At 37.0% G+C, this 15,275-nt stretch overlaps 1 protein-coding gene across 1 annotated transcript in view; it reads left to right on the top strand.

Annotated features, from left to right (window-relative positions):
* Window positions 1-1,353: 1,353 nt before the first annotated feature.
* The window catches only part of LOC131156118 (exopolygalacturonase-like), a 46,078-nt gene continuing 32,156 nt past the window's right edge, over window positions 1,354-15,275 (top strand). The window contains exons 1-2 of the mRNA XM_058109566.1: window positions 1,354-1,434; window positions 1,582-1,812. Of these exons, the coding sequence (XP_057965549.1) occupies window positions 1,354-1,434; window positions 1,582-1,812 (312 nt within the window). The remainder of the gene's footprint in view (window positions 1,435-1,581; window positions 1,813-15,275) is intronic.

Genomic DNA, 15,275 nt, shown 5'->3' on the forward strand with positions numbered 1-15,275 from the left:
TGAATATACAGTTTTTAGTACCATGATTATATAGTTTTCAGTACCATGACTTACAGATTACAGTTTAGTTCAGAAATACAGATGATACAATTACAGTTTATTACAATGTCATAGTTAATACAATTATTATAGAATCATGGTAAAACAGTTAGTTGTATATAGAAATATATTATATAGTATTAGACCCTGTTGAACCATACAACAGAGCATGGTACCGTAGCTACAAATATTCAGTTCAGAGTGCAACCACCTATTCAGATAATACGTGGTAGTAGGTCGATCTTATAGTGCCCTGACATGGGCAGGCTCCCCATCAGATATGGGTTAAGGAGGGCAGATCAGACCGAGGGAGTATAGTGGACCCTAGTCGGCCAGTCAGGGTAGATCCCGTCTACGGGCTACACAATCCTGTCATGAAGGGTTAAATCAAGACACATAGTTATCCACGGGGAAGTTTTTAGTTACTATTATGTATATATAGATTTACAGAGACAGAAAGTATACTTATTTATATTAGAAGTATTTTTAGTAGAAACTTTAAATATAGATATATTAAGCAACATGAAAATGGGGGTGGTTTCTATTACTTGTACTGTATTTACAGGTTCAATTAAACATGATTTTTTTATAGCAACAGATTTCCATAGTATTGTAACTCATTTTCCATACACTAGCAATAACATATTTTGTCTTACTGAGCGTTGACTCATCCCATTACTTTAATATTTTTCAGGTGATCCAGGTAGGCGAGCAAAATAGACTCGCAGATAGAGGGGCTTCAGTACTGCCCTGTCAGTAGATAGTGAGTATGTTTTTGGAGTATTTTTGTATAACCCTAGCCCAGTTGAAAGTATTTTGGGGAACAGTCATACATATATATTTGAGAAACCTTTTAGCATTCTGGTATTGTATGTAATTATATATGGTTATGTTTATTAGATTTCCGCTTCTCGCTGCTTAGGTTGATGATTAAGTTTAATCCAGTGTGGTATCAGAGCATTTTAAATGTCATAGTATAAAAAAAACCCAGTTAAATAGCAGGTCATTATAGTTTGGTATCAGAGCCTAGGTTACTAGGTACTGTAGACTTTAGAGTGCAGCGGAAGCAATACCAGAGTATAGGAAAGAATTTGAGGTTTGTTTTGTGGTCTGGGTACAGAATTACCGTGGTGGTTTCTGTGTTTTTTCTGGGGTGACAATTTCAGGAAAACCATAGTAAACTATTGTCGGGTCATGTGTCTAAATAACAAAACTGGATATTGAGTTAAGGTTAGGAAAGGTAATTAATTTTGAATTGGTATAGGATAGGTCTGTATAGGAGATAAGTTGCTTAAGTGTGTTTCCTATTTCAGGATGGACCCAGGAAGCAGTAACATGAATGCTGGGGAGAATAGGCCAAGACCTTCTAGCATAAGTGGAGGAGATACAGATGTTGTGCTGCGCAGTGTCACTCAGCAGGTGATGGTTGAGATGGCCAGGAGCTCGGAGGAGCGTGGTTGTTTGATTGAGCAATTTACGAGGATGAAGCCCTCATCATTCACTAGAGGAGATGACCTGATTGTAGTTGAAAATTGGGTCTAGGACATTGAAGAGACGTTGTTTGTGCTTCCTTGCACAGATGAGCAGAAGGTGGTGTTTGCGGCGTTCAAACTGATTGGGGAGGCGAAGCGCCAGTGGAGATCAGCGCGTTTGATAGAGGAGCAGAGACTGGTTCCAATTCCAGTGACATGGGACCAATTCAAGGAGCTGTTATTTGAGCGGTATTTCCCTACGATCATTCGGAGCGCGAAGGCAGTGGAGTTTGTGCATCTGGTATAGGGGCAGATGACTGTATCCTAGTACGCGGCTTGATTTATCGAGTTGTCGCGTTTTGCTCCGCATTTAGCCCCTAATGAAGAGAAAAAGGTAAGGAAGTTTGAGGAGGGACTAAGGCAGAATTTATTTGAGCAGGTGATTGGCTTCAGAGTTCAGACATTTACAGAGGTTGTAGACAGAGCTGCGATCATCAAGAGTGGTATACAAAGGGGTATAGCGGCTCAGAGTTAGAGGAAGAGGCCTGCGCCTCAGGGCTTTCAGACAGACTCCAGTAGGGGTCCATGGAGAGGAGGTCATGTTAAGGGAGATCAGAGGCAGTTGATAGGACTTCGTGGGTATTAGGGTACGCTGACTTACCCAGTATGTCAGACGTGTGGGAGACATCATTTGGGGGAGTGCCGGATAGGTATAGGGGTATGTTATCGCTGCGGAAGACCCGATCACGTGGTACGCGAATGCCCAGGTCAGCCAAATCAGGTCCCAGCTCCCAGGCCCTATCAAGGAGGATATCAAGCACCTCATGGAGGTTTGCAGAGGAATGTAGCCCCGGTAAGGGTTTACGCGCTGACACCGGGTGATGCAGAGGCTGCTACGGATGTGGTGATAGGTACATTTATTGTTTTATCGCATTCCGTTATTGTCTTATTTGATTCGGGTGCCACTCATTCTTTTGTATTTGCATCCTATGTTAAATTATCTGGACGTGAGACCTCGTCATTAGATATAGAATTATTGGTAGCTACACTGTCAGGGTCAGTGTTGCGATGTAAAAGGGTGCTCAGGGACTATCCTATAGAAATGCACGGGAGAGTGCTACTAGTGGACCTGATTGTGTTTAAGATGTGCGGGTTTGATATAATATTGGGTATGGACTGGTTGGCTGCTAATCATGCCAGCATTGATTGTCGTCAGAAAGAAGTAATTTTCAGACCCCCTAGAGAGTAGGAATTCAGATTCGTTGGTTTGTGGGTGCGTGCTCCATCGCAGATGGTGTTAGTCGTGTAGGCGAGTGGATTACTCTTGGACGGAGGTCAGGGGTTTATAGCATTTGTGAAAGAAGTATCTAAAAATGAATTGAAGATTGACAGCACTCTAGTAGTACAAGAATTTCCAAATATTTTTTCAGAGGAGTTACCTGGATTGCCTCCTGTGCGCGAGGTGGATTTTCCTATAGATTTACCTCCAGGGACTACACCGATCGCTAAGGTTCCCTATTGTATGGTTCCAGTTGAATTGAGAGAATTAAAGAAGCAGTTGCAGGATTTTTTGAATAAGGGGTTTATACATCCCAGTGTATCGCCATGGGAAGCTCCAGTGTTATTCGTAAAAAAGAAACACAGGTCTATGAGGATGTGTATTGATTACAGGGAGATAAACAAGGTTGCTATTTAGAATAAATATCCTCTACCCTATATCGACGATCTATTTGATCAGCTCTAGGATACACGGGTGTATTCCAAGATCGACCTTAGATCAGGGTATCATCAAGTATGAGTGAAAGTAGAGGACGTTGCGAAGAAAGCCTTCAGGACTAGGTACAGGCACTATGAATTCCTCGTTATGCCGTTTGGTCTGACAAATGCCCCAGTTGTGTTCACAAACTTGATGAATAGAGTTTTTCACCAGTATTTAGATCAGTTTGTAGTAGTTTTCATTGATGATATATTGGTGTACTCGAGGAGTTTTGAGGATCATGAGGTGCATTTGAGGCTGGTGTTGTAGACACTCAGGGAGGAGAAGCTTAACGCCAAGTTTTGTAAGTGTGAGTTCTAGCTTGAGCAAGTTGCATTTTTAGGCCACGTGATCTCAGAAAATGGTATTTCAGTAGATCCTAGCAAGATTGACGCGGTGGTGAATTGGGCCAGGCTGAAGAACGTATAGGAAGTCAAAAGTTTCTTAGGACTAACAGGTTATTACTGACGATTCATTGAGGGGTTTTCAACTTTATAAGGACCTCTCACGCATTTGACTAAGAAGAATTCCAGATTTGTGTGGGATGAAGAGTGCGAGCAGAGCTTTCAGGAATTAAAGCAGAGGCTCGTCACTACACCGGTACTGACAATTCCATTGGGAGGTGATGGTTATGTTATCTACAGTGACGCATCTTTGAAAAGGCTCGGTTGTGTATTGATGCAACATGGTAGGGTGGTGGCATATGTGTCCAAGCAGTTGAAAGAATATGAAAAGAACTATCCTACTCATGATTTGGAATTGGTTGTGGTTGTACATGCACTGAAGATCTGGAGACATTACTTATATGGTGAGAAATGTGAAATATTTTCAGATCACAAGAGCCTAAAGTACTTCTTTACACAGAAAGAGTTGAATATGTGCCAGAGGAGATGGTTAGAACTCATTAAGGATTATGATTGCACCATCAGTTACCACCCAAGTAAAGCAAATGTGGTAGCTGATGCACTGAGCCGTAAATTAGAAAATAAAGCACAGCTAGATGTAGTTATTCAGCACCCGATTCAGATGGACTTAGAAAGACTCGGTGTGGAATTAGTGGAGGATGATCCTTAGGCGCTTATTGCCAATCTGGTTGTACAACCGGCATTATATGAAAAGATTAAAGATGCTTAGAGGGATGATCCAGAATTGGCAGAAGTGATTACCAGAATACAGGATGGTCAGGGAGAAGAATTCAGCATTTTTGATGATGGGGCTCTAAGATATCGCACCAGATTATGTGTGCCTGCAGATGACAGTATTAGGAGGATGATTCTAGAAGAGGCACATAGATCTCTATACACTGTCCATCTTGGAAGCACGAAAATGTATAGGGATCTGCGAGAGTATTTCTGGTGGAGTGGTATGAAGAAGGAGATAGCAGAGTTTGTGCAGCAGTGTTTGACGTGTCAGCAGGTTAAAGCTGAGCACCAAAGGCCGGCAGGACAGTTGCAACCACTTTTCATTCCTGAAAGGAAGTGGGACCACGTATCCATGGATTTTGTTACGGGGCTACCGTCGGCGCCGCATGGTCAGAATGTCATCTGGGTAATAGTTGATAGGTTGACGAAGACAGCACACTTTCTGCCTATTAAGATTAGCTACCCTATGAATAGGTTAGCAGAGATTTACATACATGAGATTGTTTGACCCCATGGAGTGCTAGTATCCATAGTCTCAAACTGTGATCCACGTTTTATATCGCAATTCTGGAGAAGCTTACAGGAGGCATTGAGGACTCAGCTAGCATTCAGCACCGCTTTCCATCCTCAGACTGATGGTCAGACAGAGAGGACCATTCAGGTAATCGAGGATATGTTGCGAGCGTGTGTTTTAGATTTTGGGGTAAGCTGGACTCAGTAAATGCCATTGGTGGAATTTGCTTACAACAATAGCTATCAGGCAAGCATAGGTATGGCTCCTTATGAGACACTTTATGGTAGGAAGTGTCGTTCCCCTTTATATTGGAGTGAGCTAGGTGAGAGGTGAGTTGTGGGGCTAGAAATAGTACAACAGGCGTATGATAAAGTCCGACTTATTCGAGACAGGATCAATGCAGCATAGAGTCAGAAGAAAAGCTACCCAAATACTCACCGTCGGAAACTAGAATTTGAAGTAGGTGAGCATGTTTTCTTGAAAATAGCACCATTGAAGGGGATCATGAGATTTGGGAAGAAAGGTAAGTTGAGCCCTAGGTTCATTGGCCCATTCGAGATACTCGAGAAAATTGGGTCAATTGTCTATCGGCTGGCTTTACCACCATCTCTATCCAGGATTCATGACGTGTTTCATGTTTCTAGGTTAAGGAAATACGTCCCCAATCCTTCCCATATCATCAGCTATGCAAACTTGGAACTCAGGGGTGATCTAGCATATGAGGAAGCTCCAGTTCAGATCTTAGACAAAAAAGGTCAGGAATTACACAATAAAAAGATACCGTAAGTAAAAGTTCTGTGGAGAAATCACGCGATTGAGGAAGCCTTGTGGGATCTTGAAGATGAGATTAGACGAAAGTATCCCCACTTGTTCTGAGAAGTTATAATGATAATGTATATTATAGGATAGTAATTTTCTTTTGTTCGGTATAGTGTAACTGTAATATAGAGTATAGGATAGGTAGTATTTTGGTTTTAGGAGAATTTTCTTTTATAGTTGTAATCTCCCAGAACTACCCATGTAACCATGGTATTCCTCCGCCATAAGTGAGGGCAGGTAATAAAATAAGTAGAGTATTTTGCTTTTAAGGGATGATGAGTTTTATGAATAGTAAATTTCAAGGACGAAATTTTATAAGGAGGGGAGAATGTAACGAATCGAATAATAAATGGTATTTAAATAATAAAGAGGGAGGGAAATGGAATCGGTAATAGAAGGAGGTAGTCGACGACATTGCATTTTGGAGGTGAGAATTCTAAGAAAATTTCCCAGGCCTCGTCGATGAACATAGGGGTTTCATCGACGAGGGTACTTCAGGATCTCATCGACGAGGTCCCATCTCGTTGACGAGAAGATACCGAGAGAGGATTTTGAGAAGTCTGAAATTCGTTGACGAAGGTGTAGGTTCGTCGACGAACTTTTTACAAGACTCGTCAACAAGGTGACGTGGCCCATTGACGAATCCCGCAATATAAATAGTCCTAAACTAATTTTAATCGCAAAAATTTGCCGCAGTCTCTCTCTCCCTCTCTCTACCCCTACGACTCCTCCATCTTTTCTCTTCAATTTTGGGCCCGTCAGTCGCCGGATCGATGATTTGAGGCCACTACGATGCTCCTGGCGGAGTTCTCTGCAAGTCTACCGGAGCGGATCGTCGGTGGGACAAAGTTAGAATTCATCCCAAATCCAGGGTAAGGTCTTTCATTCAGAATTTGACTTTCTAGAAGTTGTAGAAAATCCTGTAGACGTAGAAATAGTGAAATTTTGTTCTGGAAAAAATTATTTTCAGGATGTCGAGTAGGAAACCCTGCGGGTGTAGGACTCACCTCAGTAGGGGATTTTAGTAGGAGTCAGGTAAGGGAAATATGCTATGTTAGGAAATTTTACTATGTTTCAGTATAAATCCTACGTTTTTATCAGATGATTATTCACGATAGAAATTTATACAGTTTATCATTTATATATAATATGTTTAATGTGGCTTGAGAATAGGGGTATAGTAAAGAAACATGGTTTACAGTATTTTCAGGATATGTTTTACAGAATAAATAGCCAGTGGTTATGTTTTATAGTAATTATAGAATACCATGATTATATAGTTAACAATACCATGATTATACAGTTTACAGTACCATGATTACACATTTTATAGTACCATGATTATATAGTTACCATGAATATACCATTTTCAATACCATGATTATACAGTTTTCAGTACCATGACTTACAAATTACAGTTTAGTTCAGAAATACGAATGATACAATTACAATTTATTACAATGTCATGGTTAATATAGTTATTAAAGAATCATGGTAAAACATTTAGTTGTATGTAAAAATATATTATATAGTATCAGACCCTTTTGAACCATACAGCAGAGCATGGTACTGTAGCTACAGATATTCAGTTCAGAGTGCAACCACCTATTCAGATAATACGTGGTAGTAGGTCGATCTTATAGTGCCATGACGTGGACAGGCTCCCCATCAGATATGGGTTGAGGAGGGCAGATTAGACTGAGGGAGTATAGTGGTTTACCCTGGTCGGCCAGCTAGGGTAGATCCCGCCTACGGGCTGCATAACCCTGTCATGAAGGGTTAAATCATGACACACAATTATCCACAGGGAAGTTTTCAGTTACTATTATGTATATATAGATTTACAGAGACATAAAGTATACTTATTTATATTAGAAGTATTTTGAGTAGAAACTTAAAATAAAGATATGTTAAACCACATGAAAATGAGGGTGTTTTCTATTACTTGTACTGTATTTATAGGTTCAGTTAAACATTATTTTTTTGTAGCAACAGATTTCCATAGTATTGTAACTCATTTGCCACACACTAGCAATAGCATATTTTGTCTTACTGAGCGTTGACTCATCCCATTGCTTTAATATTTTTCAGATGATCTAGGTAGGCGAGCAAATCAGGCTTGCAGATAGAGGGGCTTCAGTACTGCCCTGTCAGTAGATAGTGAGTATGTTTTTGGAGTATTTTTGTATAGCCCTAGCCCAGTTGAGGGTATTTTGGGGAACAGTCGTACATGTATATTTGAGAAACCTTTTAACACTCTGGGGTATCAGAGCATTTTAAATGTCATAGTATAAAAAAAAAACCCCCCAATTAAATAGCAGGTCATTACAGGAAATATCTCAATGGGCCTGGGTTAAATGGGTTTGGTTAAAAAGGTAGAATGGGCTTGGTCTGGTTATTTAAAAATGGGCCGGTTTGGTTAGATTTTAAAAATGAGCTGGCCTGGGTAGTTTAAAAATGGGCTCTGAGTTTTTAAAAATTGAAAATGGGCTCTCTTTAAAATTCGAAACTGTGCTCCAAGGATTAAAGTTTCAAATGGGCCTCTGTTTTAAAACTTGAAAATGGGTTAGGTTAAAGTTTCAAATGGGCTTGAGGTAAGACTTTAAAACAGGCTTGGGGACTTTAAAACATTTCAATGGGTTTTGGGCTTTTAATAAAAAAACTAGTATGGGGTTTAAAACAGTTGGGGTTTGAGGGGCTCTTTAGGAGGTTCAATTCAGGTAGTTCAAACCTGAAGACTAGTCAGATTCTGTGGTTCGGGTCTGGTGAGTATGGAGAGACCTGAACCCGAGTACAGGTTCGGGTCCGATCTCAAGTTCAAAACTTGATAGAGGGGAAGGGTACCTGTATTCACTTCACACTCATTTCACAATTAACACATGAATTGAAACATGTCGGAGGGTTCTTAGATTATACCTTTCCCTTCTCACTCCTCCTTCTTTGCTCCTTCTTGCTCTAAATCTGTGTGGGTGTCTATCTGTGCGTGAGTCTAACTCTCTGGTCTGGTTCTCAAGTTCTAGTTCTTTGGTTCCAGCTCAGTGTAATTCAACAACTTTGCTCCCACGTCTCTGAACCTCAGTGATTCAGAGTTTTTTATCTGCTCTCCACACTGTATAGTGTGGAGTTTCTTTCTGCTCTCGATTTAGCAGAACCCCCTATCTTTGATTCACTCTCTATCTCGGCAAAACCTTCCCCTCTCTAACTCTTTCCTCTCTCAATTTGGGCAAGGTGCTACTGCTTTCTTCTGTGTGTATTTGCTATAGTGAGACTCCCTATTTATAAGGAGTCTGAGGGTGCTTTTTTGGCCCCAATTTTGACCCCTCTCAATGGAATTCCATGCACTGGCAAGGGAATGATTCCTCCTAACCAATTTCCCTTTTCTGCACATGTAATTTTATTTTTGATTTATTTTATTTTTTTGAATTTTTGTTAACTAACTATGCCATTCATGTGCGCAGGTGAATTCGAGGGAAAATCCTAGTTGGCAGCAGGGCAATGGAAGGCATGACATCTGTTATTTTATTTTTATTTTTGTAATTTTATTTTTCGCTCTGTTGTGATGTACCCTCGAGTTGCTTTGCCCTGCAACTCTTATTTGTACCATTGTTTCGTTTTCATTTCCATGTATTTACCTGTTGTAACTTGTATTTCCATCTGTAACTCTTATTTTACATTCTTTGTATGTTTAAACACTCACGTGTACATGTGTGACCATTTTCCTGAACAATGATGTATGCATTTTTTAATTGTGACTCCAGAGTTGACCCATTTTGACCAAACAAGCTAGTTAATAGGATATGACTTTAATACTCCCAAACAAAATCGGTTCTAAAATTAAAACTCAATCAAAAACCCATTTTGAATTGAAAGTTGAGGTGTAGTCCCAAGAGAGGGGTGAATTAGGTTATTAAAATTTTCTTTTAATACCTTTTATAAATTCTTAACCCTTTTGTTAATTTAACCATCATAGAACATAGGCTTATTTACTTATTCCATCCACAAACCAAAACACAACACAAGTAATCAAAACTCTATCAATTAAGAACCAATCAACAACTTTAAAGTAAACAACCAAAGATACCCAATCAAGATATAATATGCAGCTTCTTGGAAATTCTCAGCTTTTACAAGAATTTAAGATATTTTCTTGTTTGCAGCCCCGTGAATATATGTAAGCCCTGTATTGATGGATTTGATTTCTCAAATGATGCACAATATGAAATTCAACACTCCTTCCAAGAACTTAGACTTTAAATAAACTTTCAGTTAATGAGTCTTGGGTGTTAACCTATTAACGTACTCCCTTACGGTTTCCACAATTTGTATTGATCAATCAACGTACTTCCTTTCGGTTTTCGCAAATCCCAAAATTAAATTAATCTTTAGTTTATTTAATATCCAATCCACGTAGTGTATATGATCAAAAATTAAATTTAACCACGTAGTTAATATATGTTGGAATTTAAAGAGAGTAAAGAAAGAGAGTGACACCACGTTTTTACGAGGTTTGGCTTATTCCTAGCCTATTTTCTCGCCTTAGGCTAATACCACCTAAGGATTCCACTATACCGTTCCTTTCCGGGTGAAACAAACTGTTACAAGCGATACCCCATGCTTAGACACTCCTTCAGTAGGCTAGAGCAACGCCTCTCCAAGCGATACCCTCGCTCTGTCACTCCTTCAATAGGCTAGAGTAATACCTCTTCAAATGATACCTCACGCTCGGTCCAACAATCCAACAACCTGGAATCGTCAATCACTACAAGAAAACAAGAGATAATCTTTGTGTACAATATAACTCTCACATAGAGCAAATTAGTACAATTTCAAACACTAGATACTTCAATATTTAAATATTAAACTAAAATAAGATTGAAACTCAAGTAAGATTTCACCAATATCCTTCTCCAAATGAGTATCAGCAGTAGAAATCAGAGTAAGATGGACCAGCACTTTAGTATTCTCAGCAAATCAGATTTTGCAATGAGTGAGTAAGAGAGAGCTTTGAAAGAGCAAGTGTGCTTTAAGCTTTGAAACAAAATTTTCAATTCTTGGTGTATTTTGATTTGCAGAACCATGTATTTATAAGATTAGAAAAGTAATTTCGTGTTGCCCAAGATTACTTAGAATATCTCCCAAGTTTTTCATAAATTTTGGGGCACAAGAAACCTTTATTTGAAATTTAAAATATTTAAAATTTCTAACCGTTAATAGTGTTCAGACGACTGAAGTATCAGGTTTAGTCTTCTGATGTTCCTTGACACACTGAAAAATTTGAACTAGACATAGGGTTAGACGACTAAACGAAGTGTTCAGTCTTCTAAAGTCCTATATCAGACGATTGAACTGAGGGTTCAGTATTCTGAGGGTGTACTGTCTCTTCTCTATTCCTTCAAAAAAATCTTTCGTAGACTAAACTAATTTTTCAATCTTTTGAAGAAATTCTTCAGTAGACTGAAGTAAAACTTTAGTCTTTTGAGGTACATCTTCAGTCTTCTGAGGGTGCACCTCAGTCGTCTGGGCAGACCAAATTCAGATTTTTCATTTTAGTTTTCAAAAATCCTTTTTGCTCTCTTGCTTTAATTTCTTATAAAACATTTTTCAAGATTTTAAATATGGTCTCTAAGTCAATGAATAACCCTAGAACAGCTTTCAACATATTTCATAAGATATTTAAAACATGAAGTTCTTACATCATATTTCTTAAAGCCTACAACTCTAAGCTTTGAAGTTTTCCATGATATTTTTGCTTTCACTCCATCTTGTCTTCAAGTTTCAATATACTTTAAAAAGTTCTCATTCATGCTCTCATAATCTTCAAACTTTATTAGATTATCTTTGAATCCATGCCTTAATATTCTTTAAGTTTCATTTGATCATCTTTCTTTGGAGTATACGCTTTCATTGATCTTTGTGAGCACTTGACCTTGTATTCTTTTGTTTGAGTCCTGTCACATCATTACTTAACCAAATATGTTAAGTTCATCTGATTTGTTATCATCAAAATAAGATTTTAAACCTTGTAAGGCCAACATGAAAGACTTTAATTAACAAATCCCTACATTCAAAAAAAAAAGGATAACATAACTTGGTTTTTATTTTTTTTTATTTTTAGGATCAATTAGAGGACTTGATTGAAGAAATTTTGAAAAACTCAAAACAATCCTAATCTTAAACTAGACTACTCAATTTTTAACCTAATCAAAATAGAAGGACTACATCTTTGAAAGATAAAGAATTTAAATAAAAATTAAAGAAATTAGGTGCAAGACTGAAAATGCGAGCTCCAATTCTGATTTCAAGACTTAACCCTAAATAAAATTACTGCGGGGGTCTCAACTAAAGAACCATTAAAGTGGACTAATTTGCAACTACAAGGGATGATAGGATTATAAACAAGAATCAAGAAGACTTAATTTCTCTAAAATGATTTTGAGAGACTCTATTTTTTTGGCAAAATTTTTAGGGAACTCGACTAATTGAAAGGACTTATTTTTTGGGAAATCATGGATGCTGAGGGCCTTAATTTTAAAACTCAGGGTCATTCAGGGCTCAACGTTAAATCTTATTTCACCGGTCTTCTTTGAGGTGACCTAGTTAAAATTGAAGTGTCTACACAATTGACATCATTTTTACGATCACAAATCATAAATTCAGGACATTAATCGTAATAATAAATGCATTAGTTGTAAATTAAAGAGTTTTTGAACATTAAGGAGTCTAATTATTATAATTGACTTCTTTCTTGTAGTCTAACCTTGGGTGGCTCCTTGTAATTTCTTGGCTAGTTGGGTGGTAAGTGATTTTCCTCGCTTGAGGAACCTTCTTTTTAGTCAATTATGGTGATTGGTAGGATAAGTGGTTTGCTTCGACTGGGCAACCTTCTCTTTTATTTGCTAGGCGACTAAGCAATAAGTGATTCGCTTTGCTTATGTGACTAGCCATGTGCCTTCCTAATGTTAATCTTGTCTTATATCATTGTACTTTTGGGGCATGATTTCTAATTTTCTTTTTTGCCACATGGCTAATGGTTGGGTCCTTATAACCATATTCCAAGAGGATGTACAAAAATTACACAAAAAATGCATTCATAGTTACTCTATTTAGTTATATTTAATTCTTATAAATGAGTAGTTGTAATGATTATTATTATTATTATTATTATTATTATTATTATTATTATTATTATTAATTTATTTTTTAAACTTTGTTCGTAAAATATGTAATGCCTTCTTTGTCTTCCTAAGTTGTATGGTTTCTTGATTGGTCAAGTTATAAAAAAATGCCCCTTAAGTCTGTTAGCCTTAGAGGACATTTCACTAATTAAGGATCAATGATAAGAGTCAATTATTTTTTCCCTTATTTAGGCTAAGGCAAAAAGTGATTAATTTTTTCCAAATTCTATAATTATGCCATCGAATATTCCTATATCTTCTTCAAGTCTTACTTTAGTCATCCCAATCTTAACATAGGGAGTCAAGCATTCACAATCAATCAGCTCGCTTAAGGCTTTTGTGATCATTGAGATATTCTTTATTTCTAAGATCATTAGAACTTCATCAATGGTGGGCTCTATATGGTTGAAATTATCCTCTTTTTAAGCATAATTGGCCATTAAAGTTGATATTTTTCATAAATGGTGAGCTTTTTATCTTCTTTTGCGTAATTAGTCAAAAAGAGATTTTTGTAATCCTCATAGTTGGTGATATTTATCAAAAGATTCTAATACCTCCTATGCTGCAAGTCTTGTTGAAATCATCATAGGTAGCTCTTTGGCCAAGAGGAAGTTGTTTAGAGATCAACACTTGACCCCTGATGTATACTTAACAAAGAGCAAGTTGACTGAACCAATATAGATGAAAATAGTTATTGGTGATGGTTTGACCAAACCCTTAGAAGGATTATAGGCAAGCTACAACAAGTTTTTTGAATCTTGTATCATTGAACATGTATTTTCAAATGTCCTCCATCCAATATCTAATTTCACCTTTTGAATTTTCAACTATTATCTTCATCATGGTTGCTACCTCATAAGAGGAGTGAGAAATTGCATGAAGATTTTTCTTTAAAATTTTGCCACTGAATCACTGTCAAATCAATATTGTTGAGTCCGGCTAGAATCGACAACATAATGTCTTTATTGATAATCTGTTATGCACCTCTAGTAACTGGCGACATAAAGAATCTTGTCGCGCATGACAAAAAGGTATTTCATGTCTTTGGATGCCAAACCTCTTCTAATGAAGATGTAAGGGAAATAATTATACATGTGTAGGTGGTTGAATGTAAATGAAATGGACTTATTATGCCAACCTTCATCAGAGGTGTTAGCATAATTCCCTATTTCACAAGAGGTACCATGTGACGTAAAGATGGTAGAAAAGGAATCGTAAGAATTATAAAATATTGTATAAAGGGGGGAGAAAGTAGAATAGACTTATATCAGAAGAGGGAGAAAAGAGATAAATGGGAAAAAAGTAAAGGTAGAGAGAAACTGTGTATTGTTGTTGTTGTTGTGTGTGTGTGTGTGTGCGTTGTGTGTGTGTGTGTGAGAGAGAGAGAGAGAGAGAGAGAGAGAGAGAGAGCAAAAAGGCTTTGTATTTATTTTTCAAGTTATGTTTTCTAGTATCAATGCTTTGCTCATAAGTTGGAGATATTGTGTCAAATACTCAACTATTAGCTGCAAGAACAAGAACATTTTCCTTATAATCGTATAGTTGTGGTATAAATTAGAAATATATATATATATATATATACTTATACATATATTTACTTGAATAGTGTTGCATTTTTCATTATTATTATGTTTTTTTTTTCAAGAATGTTCTTCTAGGAGTTGATTTAAAATCTACCATAAAAAAAAATTGTTTTCTAGGTTTATGTTAAATCTATCTTTGAATAATTTTTTTCACTTGTGGGTTTGTTTTAGCTTTTACGATTTTGGAATAATGAAGAAATATAATGAAAGTGGTGAATTATCTTTACGGTGTAGTTGTCAGAGCCACATAAGCAAAAATAATGTAGTAAGAATTCATAGTCCTATACTAATCCACGGAAAATTGTAATTGAAAAAATTATCACCCTTTTTGTTGCTTATGATATCGAATAATGTAAATGAACCTTCTACTAATTCTTATTAGCAGGGTTAGTTAATTTCAATATATTTGTTCTTATAAACAATTAGAAAAAATTGATAACAAATAAAATAGGAAAACAAAGTAAAAAACTAAGTAGGTTCATAAAATAAGGTTCAATCTTATTGGATTAGATACATCTTGTTAAAAAATTTCCATAATTAGAATTGTTAGGATACTTTATGAACATAACCAAGTAAGGATAAAGAAAAATAATTCATGGTATACCTTGTGATATTTCTATTGAGAGAATTGAGTTTTGATGAAAGTACCTCTTCTCTCTTTCTATTCCTTCTGATCAAGTATATTTCATGTGGAATCTACTTGATTTTCCTCCTCTTTTTTGCTCTTATATTTGATATAGTGATGATAGTTCTATAAAACTTGGTTGAGTAATGA

Source organism: Malania oleifera, chromosome 5 (genome assembly GCF_029873635.1).
Source record: "Malania oleifera isolate guangnan ecotype guangnan chromosome 5, ASM2987363v1, whole genome shotgun sequence".
Taxonomy (NCBI): domain Eukaryota; kingdom Viridiplantae; phylum Streptophyta; class Magnoliopsida; order Santalales; family Ximeniaceae; genus Malania; species Malania oleifera.